The 27,212-nt window shown below is 50.0% G+C and overlaps 2 protein-coding genes and 1 long non-coding RNA gene across 6 annotated transcripts in view; 2 read left to right on the forward strand and 1 right to left on the reverse strand.

The window, feature by feature from the left end:
- Positions 1-774: 774 nt before the first annotated feature.
- Positions 775-8,048, forward strand: RFLNB (refilin B). Its single transcript, XM_086858955.1, has 3 exons — positions 775-1,064; positions 2,343-2,452; positions 5,405-8,048. The coding sequence occupies exons 1-3, from the start codon at positions 861-863 to the stop codon at positions 5,733-5,735; spliced, it is 645 nt and encodes a 214-aa protein (XP_086715081.1). The 5' UTR covers positions 775-860; the 3' UTR covers positions 5,736-8,048.
- Positions 8,049-8,052: 4 nt separating this feature from the next.
- Positions 8,053-11,374, reverse strand: LOC147649632 (uncharacterized). The gene is made up of 3 exons (XR_015278361.1): positions 11,265-11,374; positions 10,899-11,042; positions 8,053-10,107 (listed from the first exon to the last, which is right to left on the reverse strand). It is a non-coding gene; the product is annotated as an uncharacterized LOC147649632 (long non-coding RNA).
- Positions 11,375-15,682: 4,308 nt separating this feature from the next.
- RPH3AL (rabphilin 3A like (without C2 domains)) overlaps positions 15,683-27,212 on the forward strand; it is a 37,143-nt gene continuing 25,613 nt past the window's right edge. The window contains exons 1-4 of one of the 4 annotated variants that reach the window (XM_086859734.1): positions 15,683-15,791; positions 23,728-23,844; positions 25,044-25,187; positions 26,777-26,906. In XM_086859734.1, coding sequence (XP_086715860.1) covers positions 23,768-23,844; positions 25,044-25,187; positions 26,777-26,906 — 351 coding nt within the window. In that variant the 5' untranslated portion in view covers positions 15,683-15,791; positions 23,728-23,767. Of the gene's footprint in view, positions 15,792-23,727; positions 23,845-25,043; positions 25,188-25,273; positions 26,672-26,776; positions 26,907-27,212 lie in introns of those variants that run through there. The other 3 variants (XM_086859735.1, XM_086859736.1, XM_086859737.1) reach the window with 3 other exon arrangements.

Genomic DNA, 27,212 nt, shown 5'->3' on the forward strand with positions numbered 1-27,212 from the left:
CAGGGAAGGAATTTTTTTTCAGAGGTTTGGGTTGACTTGCGCTGGGCCCGTCAGCCCAGACTGCTGCTCTCTGTGCAGGGGAGTGTTGTCTTTGGCCGGCTGCAGAGCTGCTTTCCCTCCACAAGAGTATTCCCCCACCGAATCTGATGACATGGCGCAATTATTTCATTAGGATTTTCCGAAAAAGGTTCCCTCGCTCTCCTGTAGTGCTACAAAGACCGTTTCCTTCTGTTCTCTCGTTTCTTCGGCAGCTTTGCCTGAAAAATGCCATTGGGGGCGGCAGCGCTGCTGCCTGAGCCCGAATGCTTGGGAGAGGGAAGGGAGAACTTGAGGGGCTTAACCCGGCTGCCAAAATCCCTTCTGTTGGGGAAAGCAGCTCTGGAGGTGGGGGCAGCCCAGCAGGGTCTGGCAGCCCTTTCAGGGCTCCCCAAAAGCCGTGCTGGCAGCACACCGGGACTGTGCACTGCGGTTGGACCACGATGCGCGGAGGGCACCGTCCCACAGAATCCCAGAATCATTTAGCTTGGAAAAAACCTCCGAGATCACCGAGTCCAAGCCGGGAGCCGTCCCCACCTTGCCAAGCACACCAGAGCAGCGAGCGCCGCGTCCGGTGGGTGCTGGCCCAGGGGCGGTGGCGGAGTCGCCTCCCAGCGCCGAGCTCCGTGCGGGAGCGGCGCCGGGCCGGGGGGACACGGCTGCAGGGGCACGGCTGGAACACCCACGGGGCCAGCGGTGGGACACGGCCCGCCCCTGGCACGGCCCCTCCCCGGCTCGGGCCGCCCCGCCCGCCCGGGCTCAGCCGGCGCGGGGAGCGCAGCGCGGGCAGCGGCCGGGCCGGGGCGGGCACCGGCGGCTCGGCCATGGTGGGGCGGCTCAGCCTGCGGGAGGTGCCCGACCTCCCGGACATGAGGAAGCGGGGCGACTCCGGCCTCGACAGCCCCGACTCCGGGCTGCCCCCCAGCCCCGGCCCGGCCCCGCCGCCCTGGCTGCTCCCCTCGGGCAGCCCCGAGCGCGCCGCAGCCAACGGGCTCCCGGAGCCCGAGCCGCCCGCAGCCTCCGCCGCGGTGAGTACCGGCCCTCCCCGCACCCCCCGCACCCCCGGCACCCCCCGCACCCCCGGACCGCGGCTCCGGCGGGTCCCGGCCCGGAGCCGCCGCCGCAGGTGCCCCGGAGGAGCCGCTGCCCCTCGCAGCCCGGCCGGGACCCCGCGCATCCCGCGGGGAGCGGGGGCTGCACAGCCGGGGCTCGGAACAGCCGAGCCCTCCCGCCCTGTCGGGGCTGCACCGGGGGGGAAGGCTCCGACCGGGAACCGGGGTGGCCGGGGCTTCTCACAAAGCTTCGCCTGCGAGGGAAATTCCTCTCCCTCCTGGCCCGGGTCGGGGCTGGGACGGCAGCGAGTCTTTGGAAATCCCTGTGGAAAGCGAACTCCCGTTACTCCGGAATGACCCGCAGCAGTAACTTTATTGTGCATAAACTTTTCAGTTAATTTGTTTTCTCATCAAATAGTTTTTGGATGTTGAGCGGCTGGTACAAATACTTTGGAGACGGCAGATTTAGAAGAAAAATCCTTTTTCTGCTGCTGTGAAATGGGAAAAGGCCATAGGAGGGGGGGATGCACGGAGCCCCCCAGCCCCTCCATAGTAAACACACGTGCAGAGGTGGCTTCAAAAACACACACGGCTTGGGTTCCATCCCTTCAGGGCTGCTTTGGTTTCCTTGAGCTGTGGGATTCGGTGTCGGCTCCCGGTGCTGGGTGTCAGGAGAGGAGCGCAGGGACAGGCAATGAATCAGCGCTCAGCGGGAATGAGTTAATCCTTCCCAACGCTTGGTGTGTGAATTAGGTTGGATTTAATGCCTTCAAACAGGAGCCAGGGCGTAGCTGTGGAGCAAGGAGGTGGCTCACAGCGGGGTGATCATTTCCTGCTGCAGCCTGTCCTGGGTGAATTCAGCACGGAGGGAGCTCTCAGACACCCCTAAAATGTTGGTTCTAACTTGAGCGTGGGTTAATCCAGGGAACAGACTACACTGCAGCGAGGGGTTGCATTCCTCTCTCATTTCCCAGAGCAGCTCCTCTGAATTACGTTGGGTCCCTGAAGTTGGGACCTTGTCTTCAGAAAATGCTCCTGGGCCACCTCTAGGATGCTTTAGACCAGAAAGGAGTCAGGCCTAAAGGATGCACCTGTGGCACGCCTTGGTCTAGGAGATCCTCCTGCACGTAAATGTGAACCTCAACAGCTCCATACCCAGGGATAAATAAATCTGTTTCCCTCTGTGCGTACTGCATTGTAACATAAAAGTTACAACAACATGGTAACATAAAACATTTTGCATTTTTCTTGCAGAGTTCTGCGTTCTCCCCCAGCCCCGTTCTCTCCAGCTGTCCTCCAAGACTGTGTCCTTTATCCTTTGGCGAGGGAGTTGAGTTTGACCCTTTACCACCAAAGGAAATAAGGTAAATATTGTGTTACAGTAAAGGAGCAGTTAGGCCTTATCAGTGCCTGTGAGTCAAGTTAATTTATTTGCAGAGCCATTGTTCACTGCAGCTGTACATTCCTGGACCTGGACGTTTGTACAGGCCGAAGGAGTGTTCAGCCTCTTTTAATCCCACCCATATGGTTGTTTTCTTGGTTATTTTTCCAGGAAGACTTTCTTATATTTTAGTCTCCTGCTTTTCCTTCCTTGCACTGCTCCAAAATGTTGCCCTTCAACTGATTAGCCAGGAGGCAATCATGAGGGAAGAGCTTCAAAAGATCTTTCTAGGACTGTTTCATTAAGGGAAAGAAATTTTGCTCTTGCAACCTCATGGTTTTATAATAAGCACTTCCTTTCTTAACAGCTCTGGCTGGTTGTGTGAACTAAAAGAAATGGTAGCATTCAGAGGAGTGAATAATTTTTTTTTTTTTAATGCACTGCATCATTTCACAGCCTGTGAATTATTCTTTTGAACACCATGATTTGCAGTAATGAGAGGAGAAGGCTCGCGGTTGATGACTGTGCAATTAGAGGGAGGCTGATAAAATCAAAAGGAAGCCTAAAGCAGGGGAGGGTAGGGAGAATTACGTCCTGGTGTGGGGAAGGAGCCTGTGCTGTGGCTGGAGTTGGAGGCAGTTAACTCCTTAGTTAGTGGAAAAGCCAACACAGAGCTGTGGCCACACCAAGGAGACGAAAACTTCCTTTTGCAAGCCAGGCCCAGAGGATTTGCGAGAGTTTTCCTGCCAGCTGAATCTTCAGGAGTTTGTCCTCGGAGAGTGCCCCGTGCCAGGGCGATAGCAGAGCACTCCCTGTGGTTCCTGGCAGGGAAAAGCTGAGGAGATAACGTGTGCTTCCAGGGGCTTGGGGGAGTTGGGATGTTTATGAGCCCAGACCTGGATCAAGGTCTCTGGGTCTGGGAGTTTGCAGGAGGTCTCCACTGAGCTCAGGGCTGAGGAGTTCTGGTGGTGCTGGCAGCCGGGCTAAGCGCTGATAATCCTGGGCATGCTGCTGACACAAGGCTCTCCTCTCATCCTGTCAGTGTGTAAAACACCAGCAGATGGTTCTGGTGGGATGAGGAGCCACCCTGGCAGCTCTGCTCCTCTTCCCCATGAGCAGAGCTCACAGCCATCCCCAGCCCTGCTCCACACAGCTCAGGGGTCCCATGTTTTGCAGGACATGCTGGTGCCAGAATATGTTCATGCAGATATGAAACCTTGTCCTTTTATTGACTCTGAGTTATTTACTAGAGGTAAAGAATCATTGGCCTGAGACTACACACAGTTATTTCTATGGATGAGGTCAACAGTGTTTTAAGACTTGTGTTTCTGTGACTGGAGCTTGTCTCCACAGAAATGTTCTCCTGGTTACAATTGCACTGCTGCAGTTAAACCTCTGTGGCTGTATTAGAATTACTTCTTCTATTGCATAGAAGTAAAAAACCTTGTTTAAAAAAACCCTTATAAAATCATAACTTAGGCCCATTATTTCAGCTAAATTCAGTTAACAGCTGGCCTTCTAGCTAGCAATCTGTTTTAGTAAGAAAACCATTCACACCTATAGAAACAAGAAATCCACCCCATGAAAATCAATAAACAAAAATATATAAAGGACCTAAAGAAAGGAAAAGTTTAATTAAGCATATAGAATTAGCCCTTACCAACAAAATTTCACTAAATTACTTTTAACACAGTACCTTCTAATATTTCCTGTAAATATGAACGTGGATTAATATAAATATTAAATAGATTTAAAATCTATTCAAATACATAAATACACATAAATACATATATATAATACATAATAATAAAGAACAATAATACATATAATACATATAAATACACATACATAATACATAATAATAAGGAAGAAAAATACATATAATACATATAAATACATATACATAATACATAATAATAAAGAGTAATACATATAAATAGACATGCATAATACATAATAATAAAGAACAGTAATACAGATAATAAATATAAATACACATACATAATACATAATAATAAAGAACAATAATACATATAATACATATAAATACATATACATAATAATCAAGAAGAATAGCACGTATAATACATATAAATACATAATACATAATAAAGAACAATAATACAGATAATACATATAAATACACATACATAATACATGATAATAAAGAACAATAATACAGATAATACATATAAATACACATACATAATACATGATAATAAAGAACAATAATAGAGATAATACATATAAATATGTATACATAATACATAATATAAGGAACAATAATACGTATAATACATATAAATATACATAATACATAATAATAAAGAACAATAATACAGATAATAAATATAAATACACATATATAATACATAATAATAAAGAACAATAATACATGGAATACATATAAATACATAATACATAATAATAAAGCACAATAGTACATATAATACATATAAATACACACACATAATACATAATAATAAACAATTATACACATAATACATAGAAATACATATACATAGTACATACTAATAAAGAACAATACATATAATACATATAAACACACATACATAATAATAAAGAACAATAATAAATATAAATACATATACATAATAATAAAGAACAATAATACATATAATACATACAAATACACATACGTAATACATAATAATAAACAGTAATACATATAATACATATAAATACATATAAATAATAATAAAGATCAGTAATACATATACTACATATAAATGCATATGCATAATAATGAACAATAGTACATATAAATACATATAAATATAAACAAACACATGATAATATTATGCATAACAACACCTATAAATAAAGAACCAGAGTTTTTTCTGCAGAGAGGAGTTGGAGCCGTGTCTGGGGCTGCCCGTGGCCGCTGTTGCTGACGATGGCTGTGGATTTGCAGGTACACGAGCTCGGTGAGGTACGACTCGGAGAAGCATTTCATCGCCGACGTGTTCCTGCCGGTGGGGCTGAGCGTGGCGGCCTGCAGCCAGACCATCGTCTGCGTCCCCGACTGCTCCTGGCGCAGCTACAAGGCCGAGGTGCGCCTGGAGCCTCGCCACCGGCCCCGGCGCTTCACCAGCACCACCATCATCTACCCCAAGCACGCCAAGACTGTCTACACCACCAGGCTGGACTACAACTGCCGCAAGGCCACGCGCAGGTTCCTCTCCAGCGTGGAGCTGGAGACCTCGGAGTGCCTCGGCGCCGAGTGCGGCCCTGACGGCTGCTGACCGCGGCCACCCTCCGGCCCACGCCCGTCCCTGGGACTGTGCTAGCTGCACTTGCCAAAAGCAGGTGCAGAACTTCTCCCTCAGCTCTCAGCTCCTGCTCTCCAAGCGTCACGACGGCCCCGGGCCCGGTTTTCTGTGGGAACGTAATTTAGCGAGGGTTTTGTCTCTTCGCCTCCCAAATGCCGTGAGCTCCCTCCCCTTCCCCGCACTGGAGATAACGGGAAGGGCTTTCCCTTACCTGGACAGGTAAGGAGGGGTGTGGGGTGGTGCCTGGCAGGTGGAATTCCATTTGATGCTTCGTGGTGATGTGCGAAAAATAAGGGCAGTTGGCTGTCTTGCAGAGAATGCGGAGGTGTTTGGTTACACGTAGAGCTGTCGACCATTTCAGTTGAGATCGTGTTTTATCCAGGAGAACCATCCCCTGGAAATCACTGGGAAAGGCTAACAGAGAAAAACCCCAGAATTCTGCATTTAACACACACAAAAATGTTCCCATATGGCATTCACACACTGAGTGAAGGTGTAAACTGGGGAGAGGAGGGGTTCTGAGCAGAGCAGGAGGAGAGCTGCTCCTGCAGCTCCAGGCAGCAGAGACAGCATCGTGTGACTCCAGTTCTTTGGGTGACCAGGAACCCGCCTTCTGTGTGACACACGAGCGTTTCTGTGCCTGCAGCCGGGCTTGCACAGAGAATACCAGGCCAGAAATTATCCCTGTCTTGTTGGATCTTGGTGATCTGGAGGTGGAAAACCACAAGTGCCTTGTTTTTGTGCACTAAAGGAGCTGTAACCAAAGCAAGGTTAGATAAGGTGCTGGACAGAGGGACCCAGGATGGCAAAGGAGGTGCTGGATCGGGTGTGAGACACTGTTGTGGTGGGGTTGGGAGGAGGTGAACAGGTAACAAGGGACAGGCAGCTTTGTAGTGCAGAGAAAAATCCACAGCTCTGCTTCCCTGCTGAGCTTGTGGTGGCACAGATCCGTGTCCTTGGGATCGGGGATGTCACTGGGATGGGGCAGCCTCTGCCTGTCTGCAGGCTGCTGAAAATCCTCTCCTGAGTGCCTGATGAGTTTGGGGACCAAAGGGAATAGCTTCAGATACCAGGAAAGTCTGTCTGGATGTTACATGTGTTCGTTTATCGTGTGCCTTGATGAAAATGAGACAGACAGGTTTCCTTCTTTTCCCAGGTTGTTTTTTTTCCCCCTGTGTTGACAGAGCGCAGTGTGGAGAGCATCTGCTTTGGGGAGCGTGGGCTGTGCTGGTTTTTTGTGTGGTGTAGTCTCCCAGAAACCCCTGATAGACCTGTCTTAGCTGGGCACGGCTTTTCCGTGTATTCCCAGACTATTCCGAGGTGTGGGTGTGCAACACCAGTCCTGGAGCAGCTTTCCAAGAGGACTTTGCACAGCCCCAGGGGTGAGTTTTGTCAGTGGCCACCTCGGGAGCCTGTTCTTGAGCTGTGCTTAACGTGTGTTTGTGCAAGTGTGATGGATGGTGTGCAAGTGGATCCCAGGGAACTGAAAGGAGCCGGGAGATGAAGAGTGCAGCAGCAAGGGAACCTTGGGTTTGTATGGTTTGAGGGTTTTTAATTGTTGTTGTTAGGGTTTTTTACTTATTTATTAGCTCAGAGAAGAACATCCTTCACCTTTGGAACTTGCCTTGGAAAGGCAGCTCCTAAAACCATCCCAGGACGAGAGAGGACACGGTCAGGCAGGCGGCACTCCGCGGTTAAGAACATTTTGGTCTCGGGCTGCAAGACTGGGGAGATGTGTCTCAACCAGATGGTGCAATTGTGCCCTGACTGCTGCCCCAGGATGTCCTCGTGGTGTAACAGAAGGCTCAGCTCACCCACAGCCCCAGGGTTCACTCTCTCCTCTGTGGGATGGGGCTGCTGCACCCTCGCTGCCCACACCTCGCTCCTGGAGCGGCTGCTGCTGTTGGAGACGGGATTTTGGGAGAGCATCACCCCGGATTGCTCCCACAAACACTCCCCCAACGAGCCCACCCGGAACAGATCTAAGAGGAGGTTGTTGTTTTAAGTTGTAGCCATTAGTTGTTCCTAGTTAGAAGCGTAATAACCCACGAAATACCCCTCACGCTCCGGTTTTAGGATAAAAGCACCTGATTTTTATAAAGCAAACTTAATATGTACCTCTTAAGAATATTTTAATTGGTCTCTACCAATACCTTTTAAATTATTTATGTTCCAACATTTGCAAAGCTCTGTGCAAGTGTTCTGGTGTCTGTGATGTTTCCCACCCCTTCCTTCTGATTTTCAATTTGTCTTTTACTTTATTGGTAATAAATGATCTGAAAACCATCCTGCAAGGGAAGTCTCTTTATTTCTCATTCAAAGCTTTTCAGTGTTTATTGTGGTTGTTACTTAGAAATAAATACATATTATTTCTTGCCAATCCCAGCTCCCCTCCTTTCTCTTCTATTTGTTGTTTACATATTCTAGGAGGGTGTTTCCTATATAAAATTGTCTATATTAAAAACCAAACCAACACCAAATGTTGTGGATTTGTCAATTTAGTAAGACATTGAAAATGTGCTTTAAAGACAGCTGAAAATCCTCTCCTTAATGACTTTGAGTTATTCATCTGGTACAGTTTTATTTTTAAAGAGAGTTTCTGGTATGAATTCTGGTATGAATATCCTACAAGTGAAGAACTAATCCCTTTCATATATAACATGTATTTAACCAGGCAGGAATTTATTTTTAAAATGTAGATGCTCAAATGCTGCATTAGTAAACACAGCATAAACATAAAACTTGAGTGTGTTATGCATTAAACTTTATAAAACCAAAAGAGATGATTATAAGTTATTGTGCTGAGGGAAATGCTGTGGTGTTTTTCTGGATGCTTAATCTCTTCTTTTAACCTTCCCACACTTTGCAGGCGTGCTGATTTTGTTAGTGACTCTGGCAGAGCAGGAATGGATGTAATTGAACATCAGTTAATTAATTCCTGATGGGATTTTTTTTTTTCCCTTACTTTTTATTGTTCATCTGGTTCTGTGCTTGTGGAAGCTCTGGAGTTGCATGTAATGACATTATTGGGGAGCTGTGGAGCTGCTCCAAAGCTTCCAGCAAAAGGCTCTGAGAGCTTTTGGGTATCCTGGAGTTTTGAGGTATTAAACAGGAGAAAAGCCACAAATAAACATCAGTTCTGTATAAAAGGGGCTATTTAAAAAGCCATTAAGAAAAAAAACCTTTAAAAGTCAGCACAGTGTCTTTCAGGGCAGCTGGGGGAGACTTTCAGATGTCACCTAACTTCCAGATCCTTCCTGTAGTGAGGGCTGGGCTGTTCTCCTTAAGTCTTGTCATGACACTCTGCATGAAAAACATTCTTTTACTATAAAAATTTGAAGTAGGGGAGTACAAGGCTGTTCCATGTGATTTTAATTCATATTGGCCCAATGAGCTTCTAATTAGCACCCACCATTCCAAGGAAACCCCGTTGTTCTGGCTGTGCTGTTTCCCTTTCACGTGTGCTTCTCCAGAATGTCACATCTGAGGGTCTGAGATAATGGATTTCTGTAACAAAATAAAACACTCAGCCTAACAATTGGATCAAAAGGCAGGAGGTGAGGATTGGATTCCCAGCCTGACTTTGCAGCTTGCTCAGTTTCAAGGAAGGTAAGTTCACGTTCCTGGAAATCATTCCAGCCTCTAAACAAGGTGTTGTCCTTAATTTGCTCCCAGATCTCCAGTGTACAACGTGAATACCTGGAAAGCTGAGGAGCATTATTTGGCAATAAACCAACAGCAATAATTAGTGATGTTCCAGGACAAACACACAGTGTGGAAAGGAGCACTTCTAATTGTCTGTGTGTATTTTAACAGCTTGGTTTGCTTTTTAAAATATAAATGTCCTCTCCTCCACACAGACAGTGAGTAAGCACTGCTAGGACACAGAAATTGTTGGGATTTTGGGTGACACCCCTGGTGCAGCTCAGAGGCTCCTTCAGCATTCAGTTCACACTTGTTCTTCCAAAAAATGACTGCTGGAATCCCCTTTACCTGCTGCTGCCGTGGAGGGGTGGGGAACTCCTGGCAGCTGGGAAGTGCTCCTGGATATACAATTCATACCTTTTCCTCCTGTTCACTCTATAAACACACAGCCTTTCCTTCTCTGCCTCAGCATCCTCCAGAATCCCATCCCACCTCAGGCTTTCACTCAGCTGAGTGCAGAGACCTTCCTCTGCCCCACTGGAACCCAAAATGCTGCAAGCTGATGCTCCAGCCTCCTTTGTTTTTGCATCTTCCTGGTTCCCCTCTGCAGTGTTTTGGGCTGACTCAGGGTTCCTCCCAGGAATCTGAAGCACTGGAGGGGAGTGGGCCCGCTGCTTTCTGTTTTTGTGGTGCTGTTTTTCTGTTAAAATGATAAATGCTGTTAGCAAAAAAGGGAAGCGTTGCCTCTGAGGCTTTCCTGCTTATTTCATAAAACAAAAATAAAATGAGGCAACTGCTTGCTGTGCCTTAATAAAACCCCAAATCTACAGGAAAAATAGTATTGGCCCAAAAATCTTCCTATAAAGTAGGAAATATGTATTTTTCTGATTGGCCAACATAGGGATTGTCACATCTGTAAAATGTATTTATTGAAGCTGTTAATGGATTAATAACACCTCTGCACTGGCATCAAGTTCACTGTGTTTGCCTGACCCCATTTAAGCAGGAAATTGATTCTGAGTTGTTGGAGATTTTTTTTAAAGCTGACATCCAATAATACAGTGAGCCGTGTGATTTGATTTCTTTTAACAGTACGATTTCTGGAAACTTTCAGGCTCTTTTTGTACTAAAATAGTGGAAATGAATGGAATTATTCCTTTACACAGAACATTTTTGGGAATTACCCTTCCTTTTCTGCAGTTTTACCAACCCACCCCCACCGATAATCAGTGCTGTAAGCCACACAAGGGAAGGGTGAATATTTAAATATCCACTAAATATGAACAGCATCCCAAATCCCGGGCAGTTCATGGAATTCTCTCCTCCCTGGCAGGTGCCTTATGCCTCCTACTGCTTATTCGGTGTAGTTACATGTGCTCCATCTCTGGGATGGATTTGTAGCTGTAGAGGAAAATCTGTGTATAAACGGGGTTCGGGGGAAGCTTTTAAAGCATCACCTGTGCTTTCCTGGGAAAAGCTGTTTTTTCTCACCTGGCCTGGTGCTGGCAGTGGTGCCACTCCTGTTTGGTGGCTTTTTCCTCCGTGGTGGCTTCGTGCCAGGTGCTGGAGCTGGTCCCGGGTCCCGCCGCCTGCCCACATCCCTCTGCTGCCCGAGGGGAATGGGCCTGGGATGGGCTGGCAGGGAGAGGGAAGGGAATTCTGCAGCCCCGGCACAGCATCCCTCCTGTGTGTGACCCCCCTGCAGCTTCCTTCCCTCTGAGCCTTCCCCCTCCTCCTCTCCTGTCCCCTTCTCCTCCTCCTCCTCACCTTCCCCCTCTTCCTCTCCTGTCCCCTTCTCCTCCTCCTCCTCACCTTCCCCCTCCTCCTCTCCTGTCCCCTTCTCCTCCTCCTCCTCACCTTCCCCCTCCTCCTCTCCTGGCTCCAGCCGCTCCATCCCGGTCCCTTCCCTGCGCCCTTCCCTCCCCGCAGCTCCGCCGATGTCTCCAGGGCAGCGGTGGCCCAGGGACAAGCCTGGGCTGGCCTCTGTCCTTGGGAGCAGCTCCCCTGCCCTTGTCCCCTGCGAGTGCTGGGCTGTGCTTGTCCCTTGTCCCGTGTGCCTTGTCCTGTGCCCCATCTTGTGTCCCCTGTCCCTTGTCCTGTGTCCCTTATCCCCTGTCCCCTGTCCCCTGTCCCCTGTCCTGTCCCTGTCCCCTGTCCCCTGTCCCCTGTCCCCTGTCCCCTGTCCCTGTCCCCTGTCCCCTGTCCCCTGTCCTTGTCCCTGTCCTTGTCCCTGTCCTTGTCCCTGTCCCGTGTCCCCTGTCCCCTGTCCCCTGTCCCCTGTCCCCTGTCCCCTGTCCCTTGTCCCCCATCCCCTGTCCCCTGTCCCCCTGTCCCTGTCCCTGTCCCTGTCCCCTGTCCCTGTCCCCTGTCCCGTGTCCCCCATCCCTGTCCCCTGCCCCCTGTCCCCTGTCCCTGTCCCTGTCCTGTCCCTGTCCCTGTCCTGTCCCAGGCAGTGCAGCCCCGAGGTGCTGCCGGATTTGCCGGGGAAGCACCAAACCCCAAACGAGGGCAGGGGAAGCAGCTCCAGCCCTTCCCGACACCTCAGCCCTGTGAACCGAGGTGCTGAGGGAACCTCGTCTCTCCCTTCCTTCCTCTCCCCGTTTCCCTTTTCCCCGCTTGGCCTTTTCCTTCCCCTCCCTCTCCACCTTTTCTCCCAGCAGATTAGGGCAGCAACACCTCTCAGAGGTTTTTGGGGCTGGTGCAGCCCTGCCCTTGCTGCTGGGTGTTGCTGGGAAGTGCTGCAAGATCCTCACATCTCCTCCAGAGGTGAAAATCCTTCCTTAGAACTCCAGGAACGGCTGCTGGAGAAACGCTCCTGTTACTCATCCTCTCCCTGGGAGTAACACACAGTTTAATCATTTTTGGGTGCTTTCTCCTCCTCCCTGCCTCCCTCTTCTCTCCTGACCTGTCCCAAAAGTCCCCAAAGCCTCCCGTGGGTAAAAGGGACGGTGACACAGGACAGAAGACAAGGAAAACAGCAGCAGCGGTGATGGGGTGTAAATAATTCACCCAGGCTGGGAAGGGAGAGTGGTATTTTTGGAGAGCAGCTGAGGGAAGGGGATTACTTGTTGCTAATGACAAGTGGTGGCTGTTGTTAATTTTATTAGGATAAAATCTGACTCGCCAGCCGAAGTTGGAGCCCAGTGGGAGCTGCTGGCCTGAGCTGCTTCCTGTAGAGAAAATCATCTTCTGCCAGCTTTTCCCTGGAATGCCAGTGTTCTCCTGGCTGACCTGCTGCTGCTGCAGGGGGCTGGGCTGCAGATTATGTTATCTGAAAGGGTATCACCCCCAGGCAAATCCTGGTGCACTTTTTGACTTTGAAATTTCTCTAAATTTCCCTTTTTATTCCCAAATGTGCAGCATTTTCCTGTGCCACGGAGGCACGGTTGTGGATGGATCTACACATGGGCTACCGAGGAAGCCTTGTGAAATGATGTGGGTGCTGCAGGCTCAATGTGGACAAGGAAAGGAGAATTAGAGCCTTGCCCATGCAAGCACAATGTGGATCAGAATTGAATAGATAAAGAAATAAATAAAGAATTTTTATTTAAAACAGATGAAAAAAGAAGCAGACTTTGCTATGAAGCATCAATATTCTTCCAGTGTTTGCTTTGTCTTGTACACCCTTGAGCAGGTGTGCTCTGTAAACAAGGTTTTTTGGTTCAGATTAGGGATGGAATCATTGACCTTTTTATTAAAGAGAGGTAATTAGAGGGACGAACACAAATTGAATCAGAGGATTGCAATCAGAGCAACAGCTTGGAGAAAAGCCCTGGATTTCTTGCTGTGAATTGTGAAGCAGCTGAAGTGAGCTGGGGCAGTCAGGAGGATGGGGAAGCAGTGCCAGAAAGCTCCCTGGCAGATCTCAGCCTGTTTTCCTGGGAAAGGATACTTCACAGATAAGGATCCAACCAGTCTGACCTCCCTGAGCTCACCAGCCCAGTGTCCAAACTGGGAATCACTTCCTGGAGCACTCCAGGATTGTTCCAGCTTGGATCATTGTGCTGTACAACAAAGCTGCTGTTAAGCACCTGTGGTTCCTCTGCAGGACACCACGAGTTTAACCTCCCCAAAAAGCTGCTCTTTGTTTCCCATTCCTTGAGGAATCCCAGCCTGAGGTGGCAAAGCAGAGGTTCCCTGTGAGGAGGAGGGATGAGCTCAGGGTGAGCAGTGTGCCACTGTCAGCAGCACTGCTAAGCCTGCAGGAGGAGGTTGTTATCCCTTATTGTCCTTGTCACGGGGATATTTAAAATCTCCAGCAGCTGTGATCTGGTGAATAATTCAGCAAAACCCATCATCGATAAAAGAGAGACTTTGAAGGGTTCTTTGGGTGGAACTGCAAGCCTGGCTTCTGAGAAACGAGTCTATTAAAAATTGACTCAAAGATAAAACCTGTATTTAGCCTTTAAAAATTTTTAATGTAACGTCAAATTTATTCTCTGTGGCACCCGGCTGCCAAGGCCCAGCCTTGCAGATCTGTGGGGATCCTTACAAGCAAATCCAACAGCAGGATGGATGCAGGCTCTCAGATGTGTGTCATTTCCCTGCCAGCACAGCTGGTTAAATAAAGTAATTTATCTTTTTCCTGAAGTTGGCTGAAGCGTGTGTTTAATTTATTTATGTTATTGACCGTGTGGAAGAACTACCCCGGTGCGAAATGTCATCATCAAGTGTTTTCTTCCACAGAACTGCAGGCTCTGTGCTCATGCAAAATGCTTCCTCTGATGTATTTTTCAACAGCTGCCTGAACCAAAAAAGAAAAATATCTGCTTAGACTTGAACTTAATGCAGGTGAGAGGTGGCTGAGGGTCCCCCAGCTCGTCCTGAGGGCTGCTGGATGTGGGGAGGTGAAAGGGTTTGCAGAGGCTCCAGATTTCTCAAGAGAAATCAGCTCTGAACGGGCAGTAGCAACACCATTTATTTTCTCTTCCTTTCCCTTTTCCCTCTCTCATTTCCCCTCCATCTCTTCCTGTCACATGGCAAATTTCCTCACTGCATCAACTGGACATTTAGAGAGTAATGATCCCAAATTCCTGTTTTAGTGCAAAGGAATAATTGTGCTCCTGTGATTTGCTGTTGACTCACCATAGGATCCCAGGCTGCCCCTTCACAAACCCAAAATTCGCTGCTATTACCAGCAAATGTCTCTTATTGGGATTGCTCAGGAGGTTTGGGTCCTTCTGTTTTAAAAGGTTTGAGTCCCCTGTGATTATCCCAGGCCTTGTTCTGTTCATGGTGTGAACACTTTCTTTAAACCCTGTGAAGTTTTCTTTTTGCTGAGGTTGGGATTTTGATTTGGGGTTGGTTTGGTTTTGGGGTTTTTGTGCTTGGGTTGTTGGAGGGTTTGTTTTGTTTGAGTGGGTTTAGTGGTTTGTTTGGTTGGGTTGTTTGTTTTGTTTCTGCTTTGGGTGGGGTTGTTTGTTGTTATTGTTTTGGGAAACTTTCTCTTTGTTTTTTTGGGGTTTGTTTTGGTGCTGCCTTTCCTTGTTTATAGTTGGGTGTGTTTTTTCCGTGGATTCTTACTCTGCTTTGGGATGCACATCTGGCAGCACCCACATCCCTGCAGCTTCTCCGGGCGCACATCTGGCAGCACCCACATCCCTGCAGCCTCTCCGGGTGCACATCTGGCAGCACCCACATCCCTGCAGCCTCTCCCGGTGCACATCTGGCAGCACCCACATCTCTCCAAGCCTCTCCCTGTGCACATCTGGCAGCACCCACATCCCTGCAGCCTCTCCGGGCGCACATCTGGCAGCACCCACATCTCTCCAAGCCTCTCCCGGTGCACATCTGGCAGCACCCACATCCCTGCAGCCTCTCACAGTGCACATCTGGCAGCACCCACATCTCTCCAAGCCTCTCACAGTGCACATCTGGCAGCACCCACATCTCTCCAAGCCTCTCACAGTGCACATCTGGCAGCACCCACATCTCTCCAAGCCTCTCCCTGTGCACATCTGGCAGCACCCACATCTCTCCAAGCCTCTCCGGGCGCACATCTGGCAGCACCCACATCCCTGCAGCCTCTCACAGTGCACATCTGGCAGCACCCACATCTCTCCGAGCCTCTCCCGGTGCACATCTGGCAGCACCCACATCCCTGCAGCCTCTCCCGGTGCACATCTGGCAGCACCCACATCTCTCCGAGCCTCTCCCTGTGCACATCTGGCAGCACCCACATCTCTCCGAGCCTCTCCCGGTGCACATCTGGCAGCACCCACATCTCTCCGAGCCTCTCCCGGTGCACATCCCGGTGCACATCTGGCGGCTCCAGCAGGGGACGCCCGGAGCGGCCGGGGGCGGGCGCAGGTGCGGCTCCGTTTCCGCCTCGTCCCGCCGGGGCAGCGGCTCCGCGGAGCGGCCGCGGGTGAGGCCGGAGCTCAGGTGGGTGCGGGGGGCAGCGGCTCAGCCTAAGCCGGCTGGGCTCAGCCTAAGCCGGCTGGGCTCAGCCTAAGCCGGCTGGGTTTAGGGCGGAGTTGGAGCTGAGTTTCCGCGGCCCGGCTGGCGGGCAGCTGCGGGAAGAGCGCCGGGATTTGTGTGTTGTGGGAATGGGGAGCAGCTCGGAGCGGCTCCGAGGGTGGCAGAGCTCCCCAAAAGGCTGCGGGGAGCGCTCCGGGAGCAGCCGGGCGGTGGCCGGGACCTGCGAGCCTGCACTGGGGCTGGGCTGGGAGAGTTCCACGGGTCCCTTCCCACCCCCAGCGCTTCCGTGAGTTTTGCTGGGATTCAGGCTCCTGGGGGGAATTAAAGGTGCGGAGGGAAGCGAGCCAGAGGTGGGAGCTGAAAGCCCCGTGACAAATTTCTCAGCCACGTCCTGCTGTTGGGAGCTGGTGCGGGCTGTGAGGTGCGGGAAGCCACCGATTGTCGCGGATTGTCCCGGGTTGTCCCGGGTTTTAGGAGCCCGGACACTCCGGGATGATGGGTGCTGGATGTGCAGGTGACAGCGGAGCGCTCTGCTCACCCCCGGTGGTTTTGGGGTGCTGCAGCTTGGCTCAGCTGCTCCCCAGCACCAGCTCAAGGTCCAGGGCTCGCTTTCTGCCCGCAGCAGCCATGTGTGATAAAAGCCTGGTTTGTGTGTTCAAAGGATGCCCTAAAAGCAGGATTATGCCTTAGGGCTGCTGAAAAAGGCTCTCCCACCCTCCAGATGTCCTGGCAGGCCCTTTCCACAGAGAATAAGGAGCTTTTTGGCAAGGCCTGGCTGCTCAGCAGAGTTTCTCCAGTGACCACTTTTTTCCTGGTTCACTGGAGGTTCCAGCCTCTTCTGCACCGCATTCCTTGACAAACGCTGGCCTGTGCTCAGCACTTCCCTGCTCTGCCCAATTCTTTCTAAGAAATGTGATGCTTCTCTGGAGCCTGGGAGGTGCCACGCACCAGCCTCAGGCCTCCCGAGCTTTTTAGCATAGCAGAATAGTGAAATGAGTTTCTCTAATTGGCCATTTAGATGCTAATTTGCCTCTCTCAGGCCTATGCCAGATCAGGCTGCCCTGGAACTGGAGTCAGAAAGAGCCTGCTGTCTTCATGAATTATTCACTTTGCATAACTCACCTGCCTGGCTGGGGATCAGGAGGAAATGGGTCCAAAGTCTGATAAATAAAAATACACCTTGGCAGGTGGAACAGTGCTGCCTTTCCTCCCCTGCATCCAGGGGTGCTGGGGCACCGGGAGCCTGCTTTGCTTTGGCAAAACCTGGGTTTTTTTTTTACAGCTCACCATATCTCAAGCAGCCACACTAACGAGTGCCTCTCGTTAATAAAGGATTGTTGGTGCTGGATTTTCCTGTAGAGCTGATTTTATCTTCCCACTCACAGGACTGGCATGCACCTCCAGGGCATTGTGTTTTAAAAACTCTTTATAAGCTGCATCTTAAATGCACTTCGGCTTTGTGAAAAACTAGGTTCACTTATTTTTATATAGAATTTAAAACTGTAATAAATAGACAATTAGGAGATAAAAATAAAGTATACAGATACAGCCAGGTGCCTCAGCATTCAGCCAAGGGTGCACACCTTACTGACAAAGGATTGTCCCTTAAAAACAAAACCTTACAACATATTCATAAATTCTTATACATATTCAGACATTCTTCTTAAGTTTTGGATGTTTCTTTGTTTCGTTTTTACCTTGCCCCCTTTCCAATAAATCAATCTTCCTGGCACCACAGGGTTTCCCACTCTCTGATAAGGATGCAATAAATCCTTCACCTGGAGGTCTTGGAGGACAAGATAATTTTAAGAATGCAGGGGGGGTCTCTGACCATCTTTTCAGTCCCTGGATTATATAAACAAAAACTAGTTTGTGCTTTAATATCATGTTATAGCCCAACATATATGTGTATTATACCCCTATTTCTAAATATCATCAATAGCAGAAATAAAAGAAACTATATTAATACAACAAAATTTGCTAACCTTATACATAACATTCATTATAATATTTGCAAAAAGCCAATAATATAACACACACTTATAACAGCTTCTTCTTGCTGCTGCTGGGATTGGGAAGCAGCTCTGGTGGAGAGGAAACTTCATGGTTTTGCCTCTCAAACCTCATCCTCACCCACTTCTTTACCAGCCTGGCCTTTCACCATGAGGACACCTCCCAGCTGGTGTTGAATTCCTGGGCCAGCCAGGATGAGGATCTGAATGAGATTGTGCCTGTTTTGCTGGTGCTGATGCTGCTTAGAGGGAGCTTTCATGGGGAGGCAGACTGGGGAAAGTCTGATTGGGTCCTGAAGTTGTCCCCAGCCTTGCTGAAGCTCTGTGGTGTTTATTTGGACGCTGTTTTGGCTGCAGAGCTGCAAGTCAGCTCTGAGCACGTTGGATCCCCTGTGTTTCTTGGCTCCAGCTGCTGCTGAGGGCTCGTAAGGAACAGCAAAACTGTTCCTCAGCCATGCCCAGGCGTCTCTCTGCCTGAGAGAGGTGCTGGGCATCTCCTGGCTCTGCTCTGCTTGTGCTTCCCGCCTGCTTAGCCCTTATAAAATCATTTTACAGCATTTTATTGGTGCCCACAGCTGGATGTGGGCAGCTCAGGGTGGTTCATGTGTGAGAAAAACTTCTCCAAAGCCCTGATTCAGCCTTGCTCTGCCTCCCAGACCTGGCCAGACCTTCAAAGCCAGCTGTGCTTCTCCTGCCACTCTCCTGCAGCCCCCAGGCTTCCTCTGCCACCCCAAAACAGCCGTGTGCTTTGAAATAACAGCTGTGAGGCTTTAAAACACGAGGGGAAGAGCGGAGCCTGGAGCAAATAACCTTTCTGCAATGTCTGGGAGGAAAAGGGACCGGCTGGGTTAACCTTATCAATCCTCAGCACTCATTTACCCTCTGTCATGGCAACAGGAGCAAACACTCGCTCAGTTGCCGAGGTTTCCTGGGGATAATGGGGTCTGGCGAGCTTTTCCAGGGATAATGGGGTCTGGCATGTGGAACAGGCTGTGGTTACACCGATTTCTTTGAGGGAGCAGTCACTAGAAGGGAAAAAAGGCCGTCACGTACCTGGGAATCCTGAGGGAGGTGATGCCCTGGGAGCAGGAGAGGTAATTACACCAGCTTGGGAACTGGGAGCTTGGCTCTAGCCAACTGGTTAATTCTGATTTTTTGTAAAATTAAGTTATCTTTTTAAAAAAAAAAAAAAAAGTTTCCTAATTAATTTCCTATGAAAACAAATTAATCTAGACACGAGCTGAAATAACCAGGCAAATGAAAGCTGACTGGAGGCCTCCTCAGGGGCCTGTGTAGGACTTTTTTGTCTTTGTAGGGCTCTGAGGAATTGATGCTTCATGGGCACCTGTAAGGAGCCCAGCTGCAGCAGGGCTGGTGCAGGCTGTGCTGTCTTTGCATGAGGAGGATTTTCTGCTGCCATGAGTGCCCCAGTGTCACTAAGACCCTTCAGTTTTAACTTTGGTGTAGTCAAGGTAAAGTCAAAATGTCTGAGGTGGAGCAGTGGGGAAGGGGCTGGGTGTAGTGAGATGATGCTGAAAAAAAACAAGCTGGTAAATTTGGGGCAGGAAAATGTTGATGTTAAATACAGAGCTGCAGGCTGGGCCAGGCAGTGAATGATCCAGGAATCTCTGGAGGCTGGGAGGGTGTTCTGGGTAAGTATTGCTGTGTTGTGCTTTGCTCCTATATTCTTCTTTAAGCATCTGCTCTTGCAGCTGGTGAGGTGGCAGGTATGAGCTGCTGTGTCTGTCTGTGCTCAGCTGTTGATGTAAAATACATGTTAATCATGTTAATGTCCTGCTGACAAAACCTGGCTTCTTTCTCAGCAATTCTTTGAAGAGCATCGTCCAAGGGCTGCATCTGCCTGCCATTGTTCCCTTTGCTCAGGCCCCACTGGAAGGTTTCTGCCCCCCAGATTGGAGTCCTGTTCTCAGCTCTGGTTGCCAGAGTACAACTCTCATCGTGGAGACAGCAGAGGCAGAGCCACGTCAGAGCTGCAGGCAGGGATGTGCTCGGTTCTGCATCCTCCAGGATGCTCCTGGCCCCACAGGGCAGTGCTCCTCCCCTGCGCTTCTGTGCCAAGGGCAGCCAGGTGGACTCAGATTTAATGAGGTTTTGTCTCACATGACTTCTTCCATCACAGGAAAGGAATGAACAGGTGGAGTGGTTTTACAGCAGGTCACAGAATATCGATAAGAGCTCCCCTTTTAATTCTGAATTCAGGTAGAAAGCAGAAGCTTGGAGTGGGAGGTTTTTCTGCACCACAGAGTGCTCGTGCTTTGCTGTCAGCCTGTGTGCAGGGCACTTGCAGGTGGGCCAGGAGCTGTGGGATTCTCTTGCTCTCTCACTGGTAGAGACTGGCTGCTTCTACCCTTTGTTAGTTTGTTGAGAGGAGAGGAGGACAGGGAGGGGACAGCTCGCTCTTAATTGGAGTATTTTGGAGAGAAAACGCAAGACTGCACAAAGGGGATGTTTCACCCCAGCCCATGGAAACGACTCCCCAGGCTGGTTTTGCTATCTGGGTGTTTCTGATTTCCCTGCACTTCTTGTCCTGTACTGAGATAAGAGGGAAGATGCTCCACGCCTTCCACTCCTCTGGCGTCATTCCCATACCCAAGAGAGACAGTCCTGTCCCTCCAGTCCTGCTTTTCCCCCAGCACACCATGCCCTGCAGTCCCACTCCTATTTCCTTCTCCAGGGTGTGTCCTCACCAGGCTTCTTCCAGGGGCAAAGGTGCAAAGCCAGCAGCTCCCATCAGAGGAGATGGCACATCCTGGCACTGCCGAGAAAAAAACACTCCTGTAAATATTTCAGGGAATAATCTCTCTGAAGACTCTTTTGGGATCTGGTGGCTCTTTAGGCTGTGTTTTGTTTGCCTTCTCTCTTTGCAGATGCTGCTCAGGGAACGGTGGAGGACAGAAAGCGTATGCTGAGTAACAAGAGGCAAAAGACCATGACATTGCTTGTTTTTGTTCAGTCACGCTGAGCAAAGCTCACTGTGCTGTGAGGCTGGAGAATGCCTTTAAGCCTCTCCTGAGAAAAATGCTCAGCTCGTGTGCTCTGTTCTGACTCTCCTTCAGCTCTGCTAGAGCAGATAAAGCTCTGCTGAGGAGGGGCAGATGCTTCCAGCACAGCTTTCCACCCTGAAAGCTCAGCTGCTGGCAAAGCCAACTCCTCTGCCCTGGCTGTGCTGTGGGGCTCATCTCCAGCTCCAGATTTTATTCCAAAGACCCCCCCAGTCAGCACAGGCTGCTTGCCTGGAGCCCTGCATGGACACAGAGTGTGGGCTGTGCTATTCTTCAGGTGTTCATGAGTGGGAGGGAGGAATTCATGGTGCAGCTGAAGAATAATTTAATATATGCATTTGTGTGGGGGGCTACATGTGCATATAATCCTGTAACCACACATCACAGGCTTGGGAAATCTCTGGAAAATCCCAGGTCAGCCATTCTGTGTGCAATTGTAGCTTTTCTCTGTTCCTACCCCAGGCCTGAGGGTGGGTGCCTGTGTGTTCTTTTGCTGTTCACGCCTGATTGCTCCCCCGTGTGTGAGCGCTGGAGGATGTGTGTGGGGAAGGTGTTCTCAGTGTTCTCTCCTCGCTTGAGATTGTGAGGAAGATTAAAAGAGCAGGAGGCGTTCTGGGGCTGGATGGGAATGCAAACCCAGTGTGTGGCACTGTGAGCAGAGTGGGGAGAGCAGCTGATGCCAGGGTTCAAGGGACAGTCTCTTTCAAAAGCCATCACCTTGACTAATGCAGTAAAGGTTTAAAAAGTGATGTGTGACACTTCTGTCTGTCCTTCCTGCCTCAGCCCTGTTTCCTGCAGCTTTCCCATCTCCTCCATGCCTCGCTTTGCTGAAGTCAGACTGTACTGAGCCTTCACCTTTTTTACACACATTTCCCCTTGCACTGAAAGAAATCTGAGTGGAATTTCCCCTCTTCCCTCCTGCCTGTTGTGAGCACTGGATTTTCAGGCTCTACCCAGAAACTGGGATGGCCAGAGAGGGAGGGAACTGGTTCATTGGCTGTGACTGAGGACTGAGGTGGGGTTTAGCAAGAGGGAGCTCTCAGATCTCTGCCACAGGTTGGTGTTTCTGCTGGGGGATGTGTGAGCTCAGCACAGGAGGGAGAGTTTTGTTATAGATACATATTATATTGTTGGCTTTTTGCAAATATTAAAATGAATGTTATGTGTATAAAGGTCAGAAAACTTGGTTATATCAATATAGTTCCTTCTATTTCTGTTACTGATAAAACTTAGAAATAGTGGTATAACATATGTTGAGCTATGGCATAGTATTAAAACAAAAACTACTTTTGTTTGTATAACCCAAAGACTGAAAAAGATGGTTAGAGACCCCCCCTCCATTCTTGGATTATCTTGTCCAGATGAGGACAGCAGTGACCAGAGCTCTGGGGGAGGAATTTATTGCATTTCTGTTATCAGGGAATGTGAAACTTGGTGGAGCCAAAAAGACAGATTTATTGGGAAGGGGGCAAGGAAAAAACTAAACAGAGGAACACCAAAAATCCTAAGAAGAATGTCTGAATATGTATGAGAATTTATGGATTTGTAGTAGGGTTCTGTTTTAAGGCCCAATCCTTTGTTAGTGAGGTGTGCTCTCTTGGCTGAATGCAGAGACACCCAGCTGTATCTGTATACTTTCCTTTATTTTTATCTCCTAATTGTCTTTTTATTACACTTTTAAATTCTATATAAAAATAAGTGAACCTGGTTTTTCACAGTTTGATGTGCCCAAGCTCAGTGTGAGGGGGCCAAGGCCATCAGGCTGTGCCTGGCCCAGCAGCACAGAGCTCAGTGTGGCAGCAGCAGATAGCAGGGGTGGGTTCAGCACTGCTGGGGATTGGGAAAAGTGTTTGCTTGGGAACTCCAGCACGGCTGGCAGGTGATACACCTTGCCTGCCATTGGATCTGATTTCTGCTTGCCAACCAGCATTAAACACGTTATCTCTGCCCAGCAGGTATGGTTTCAAAGCTGGCGAGTGTCTGTGCTGGGGACAAGCATTAATACCTGGGAATTTATGCATTAGGGCTTGTGAGACACTCGCTCTGCTGGAGAGCAAATCCAGCTGCTTAAAAGCTCGGTACATCAAGTTGAGTTCAGCATCCATTGAAATATTTTGGCTGTGCCTATCCCTCGGTGCTTTCCATTCATCTGAGCTGCTGCTAGGACTCAGAACTGCTCAGCTGCAGAGTCTCTTTGGGGGATGTTTCTCCCTTGAGCTGGTTCTTGCTGCCTTTCCTGAGCGGCTCCGTGGAACTTTCACTGAACACAAGGAATCACTGGTGTGTCCACGCCGGGCACAGGAGCCACAGCTGGAGATCTGCTGCAAAAGGTGCTGTCTTAAGCATCAGAGAATGCAAACAAGCTGCTATTGTAGGCTGGAGTTATAAATATCAGGCTATTATGGAAGCAGTTTTAATGAAGGAAATGACTTGCCACTATTCATGCTGATTGTGGCGTGGGTTTTTGTTCGTTACCCCATTAAGAGGTTAAAAAAAGGCAACTGTAGCTTCTTTGTGTCCTTTAGAGTGGCTTTCTCTGTCAGAACTGCAGCACTGGGGCTCTGGAGGTGGGGAGGCAGAGATTATTCTTACAGACAACGCTTTTCTCTAGTTTGAAATGAAAAATCAGGACTGACAAAGAGTGTCTGGCTTTTTTCTTTTTTTAAGAGTATACCATAAAATCTAAACTTCCAGCCTTGCCTTCAAGGTACCTGAAGGTATTTATTGGCATATATTTTGTGAGGATGATGGTATGTTTTTATCACTGTCTGTGGGTGAGAGTCTGGCTGCTCCCACCGTGTGTGATGCTGGCAGATCACCTCTGTTTGCTTTGCTGCAAGAGTGGCTGCTGTTTGCTTCTTCCAGGTGTGACCCCTGACACCCCACCCCTCCCCAGGCTGGGGCCATGGCTGATATGATTTTCGGCAGCGGGACAGGCCCCTGGGTCTGCCCCAACGACCGGCAGCTGGCCCTGCGAGCCAAGTGAGTCCTCCCCACCCTCCTCCTCCTCCCCTTCCACCCTCAGCTCTGCCCTGACAGCTTTCCTGGTGTCTCTGTGGAGCTCTGGGCTCTCAGCCCCATCCTGCACCCCTGGGAGTCCATCCCACAAGCCCTCCCCTGGGGGAAAGGGAGGGTTGGAGGCAGCCTCAGATCTCTGCAGCACCCTAAATATAATTGATAGCATCCTCCAGCTGCCAGCACCCTTTTGTTTTAGGAACTTGTCATTAGTTCTCGTTTTCCCCTGAAGTTAAAATTACTGCATAACCTAAAGTCTAAAAGGATGGGGATGAGTCAAGCACTAGAAGTGCATTTTTCTTGGATGTTTTCATTCCCTGGCAGCTGGGACCATGCCACCTCTGCTCTTGCCTGAACCCCTGGGCTCAGCTGCTGCTGCAGAGTGTTAGGAAATAGGGGAACAGCCCATGTTTTGAGGGGGCTGCCTGGCTGGGAGCAGTGCACTCCACTGCCACTCCCCCAGCCTGCAGAAAGCCTCAGCAAGACAGTGGTGCCCAAGAGTGCGTTCTCCTTGCAGCCATAAGTTTATCCAGTGACCTCCAAACCCCTCCTGAGTGGTAATTAATTAATTGAGCTGTGAAAGCTCCTGCCTGTCGCCAAGTGAGCCAAAGAGAAACATCAGCTGCTGCATGTGAGGCACAGAGGGTTTGCTGAAGTCCTCATGTGAACCTGGGCTAGACCAGGGGAGGATGTTGCCAAATTTATATTTCTGGGCATGCCCAGGGATTTGTGTGTTTGAACAGAGCAAACATTGATCCCTAAAGTGGGATCCTGGAGGGAGGACGGTGCAGGTGATCCCCGTGTTTGGGAGTTTGCTCTTGGCATCTGTGGTGCCTGGCATCAGCACCCACCTCTGTGAGGGTGTCCCCAGGAGAGCCAGCCCCAGGGCTGCTGCTTCTCTCATGGACAAACAGGAATGGGGGGCTAAAACACAAACAGGAGCAGAAAGGGAGGTGAGAGGGCAGGGAGAGACAACACTGCTGCTGAGGGGGTGATGTGGAAATGTGGTCAGTGAGAGGAAACTCCTGCTTTAGTCATGGAACAGACTTCCCTGATGGGAGGCTGATGTGAGTCCGTGTGCCTGGGCAGCTTCGGCCTGTGGGGCAGGGCAGGGGTTTTGTGCTTTCCTTTCCCAGCTGAGTCCTGCCCTCCACCCCCTCCCACAGGCTCCAGACGGGCTGGTCAGTGCACACATTCCAGACTGAGAAGCAGAGGAAGATGCAGGCTCTGAGCCCCAAGGAACTTGAGGTCATCCTGGGAGTCATCCGCAAGGCCGAGAAGCTGGACGTGGTCGAGCAGCAGCGCATTGGGTACGGTCACGTTCCCCGTCCCCTCCCAAGGAAAGGTCAGCACACACAGGAGTGGCTCTCCCTGCTGCCTGAGCTCAGCCTCCATCACTCAGAGCATCCCTTAGGCCAGGTTTTATCCCCTCCCATGCTGCTTGTTTGGAGGCGATGACCACTGGGGAGGATGTCATGTTTTCCTCCTCTCTGAAGTCTTTTCATGCTTTCCTTGAGCCTTGGGGATTGCTGAGGCTGCAGCCCTGACAGAATCCCTGGAAAACGCAGGCGGTGCTGAGGCAGTGGCCCTGGGAGAGGCTGGGAAGATGCTGGGCTGTGCCCAGGGCTGGCTCAGGACGCTCAGGATCACTGCTGGCACTGCAGTCAGCTTTTCCCTTGTCCGCACCAGGCCCCTGGGATTTTGCCTGGAGCAGAGAATGAGTTTATGTTCTAGTTGGCTGAGCCCTCTGGATGGGGTTTGCTAGCTTGAATTATTTAATTTACAGGCATCCTTTTGCTGCTGCAGGTTCCCATTTGCTCTGAGTCCTGCTGGAGGTCTGGCCTGAGCTCTGGCTGCGATCGGCCTACACTGGCTGCCATTAAAGCCAGGTTGCTGGGCAGCCCTGCAGCATTTTCCAGCAGTGTTTGTGTTCATGAGACAGGAAACCTCAGGGACTCCCAGCCCGTGTCCAGCAGGCCCAGCTTCCTGCTGCCCTGTGCTGAGCTCGTTAGCGAGGGCTAACGAGAAGTGACAGCGATGTTTTTGTGATAAATGGGAGACCCCAGCAGCAGCCAGTGACCCTGAGGGCCCGGCTGTTCCTGTGTGGCTCTGATGGAGCTGCAGCAAGCGCTGCCCTTGCAGCTCCTGTGGTGAAGCATTCTCTGAAATGCCTTTTGTTGACTCCCAGGAGTTCTTTTGTGCCGGAGTCCAAGCCGAGGTTCATAAATCCGCTAATGATGGCTCGGTCTGGCTGTGCAGCCTGACCTCCCCACCACGGGCAGTGCCTCTTTCAAACAGGCCTGGCCTTGCTCTGGGAACGGGACATTAACACTAATGACAGTGGGATTCACTAATGACAGTGGGATTCACGGATAGCCAGATCTCTCCATGCTGGTGCTGATAAATGGCCTGGCTGCTGCTGTTCCCCTCTGCAGATGGAGGCCTGAAGGTTGCCAAGCAGTGATCTTACGGCAGAACAACCTTGCTCTGCATGCTCTCCACACCCTACATCCCAATGGCTTATCCCGCCTTCCTCCCCTCTGCCCGCCCTGCTGTTGCAGGCTTTGTGGTGCAGATGTGCTTCCTGCCATCCAGATGGGCTGTGGGATGGAGCAGGGAGCAGTTACTGGCATTCCTGTGCCATAGCCAGACTCATTTTGGTCTGATGGCTTCAGTCTGGCTCGTTTTGGTGTTTGGTCTTCAGTTCGGCCTTCCTGCTTCTAATGGGAAGTGGGCAAGTCAGCGCCTGCACTGCTGCTTTCAGGGAGATGGGAAAATGGAGAAGGCTTGGCAGGTTTAGCTCCTTTGCCCTTTCCCAGTGCTTTTGGACTTTCCCTGGTCTGAGCACTTAAAGCTTTTCCTGCAGCGCTGTGACCTCTGCTCTGCCTCTTGCCCGCAGGCGCCTGGTGGAGAGGCTGGAGAACATGAGGAAGAACGCGATGGGGAACGGCCTCTCGCAGTGCCTGCTCTGTGGGGAGATGCTGGGGCTGCTGGGCAGCTCCTCTGTCTTCTGCCAGGACTGCAAAAAGGTGGGTTTGGCCACACGTGCCTGCTCCTGGCAGCAGAGCTCTCTAGGAAATGCCATCGGGCCCCTTGGAAGCTGGAGAGCTCTGCAGGGTTAACTCATTTTATTCTCAGTGGTGCTGTCAGACCATTGAGTTTTCTGTTGCAGCCTGATGATAATAAGAGATTCCTCAGGATCCTAAAGTGCCTGAGCTGCAGTCAGTGCTGGAATGGGATGTGCCAGCCCCTCTGCATCTCCCAGCTGGGGTTTGCAGTGTGGGATGAGGGACAGAAATGTGCAGCCATCAAAGACAACTCACAACAGAGTCTGT

This window comes from Cyanistes caeruleus, chromosome 21 (genome assembly GCF_971803275.1).
Source record: "Cyanistes caeruleus chromosome 21, bCyaCae1.hap1.1, whole genome shotgun sequence".
Lineage (NCBI taxonomy): Eukaryota > Metazoa > Chordata > Aves > Passeriformes > Paridae > Cyanistes > Cyanistes caeruleus.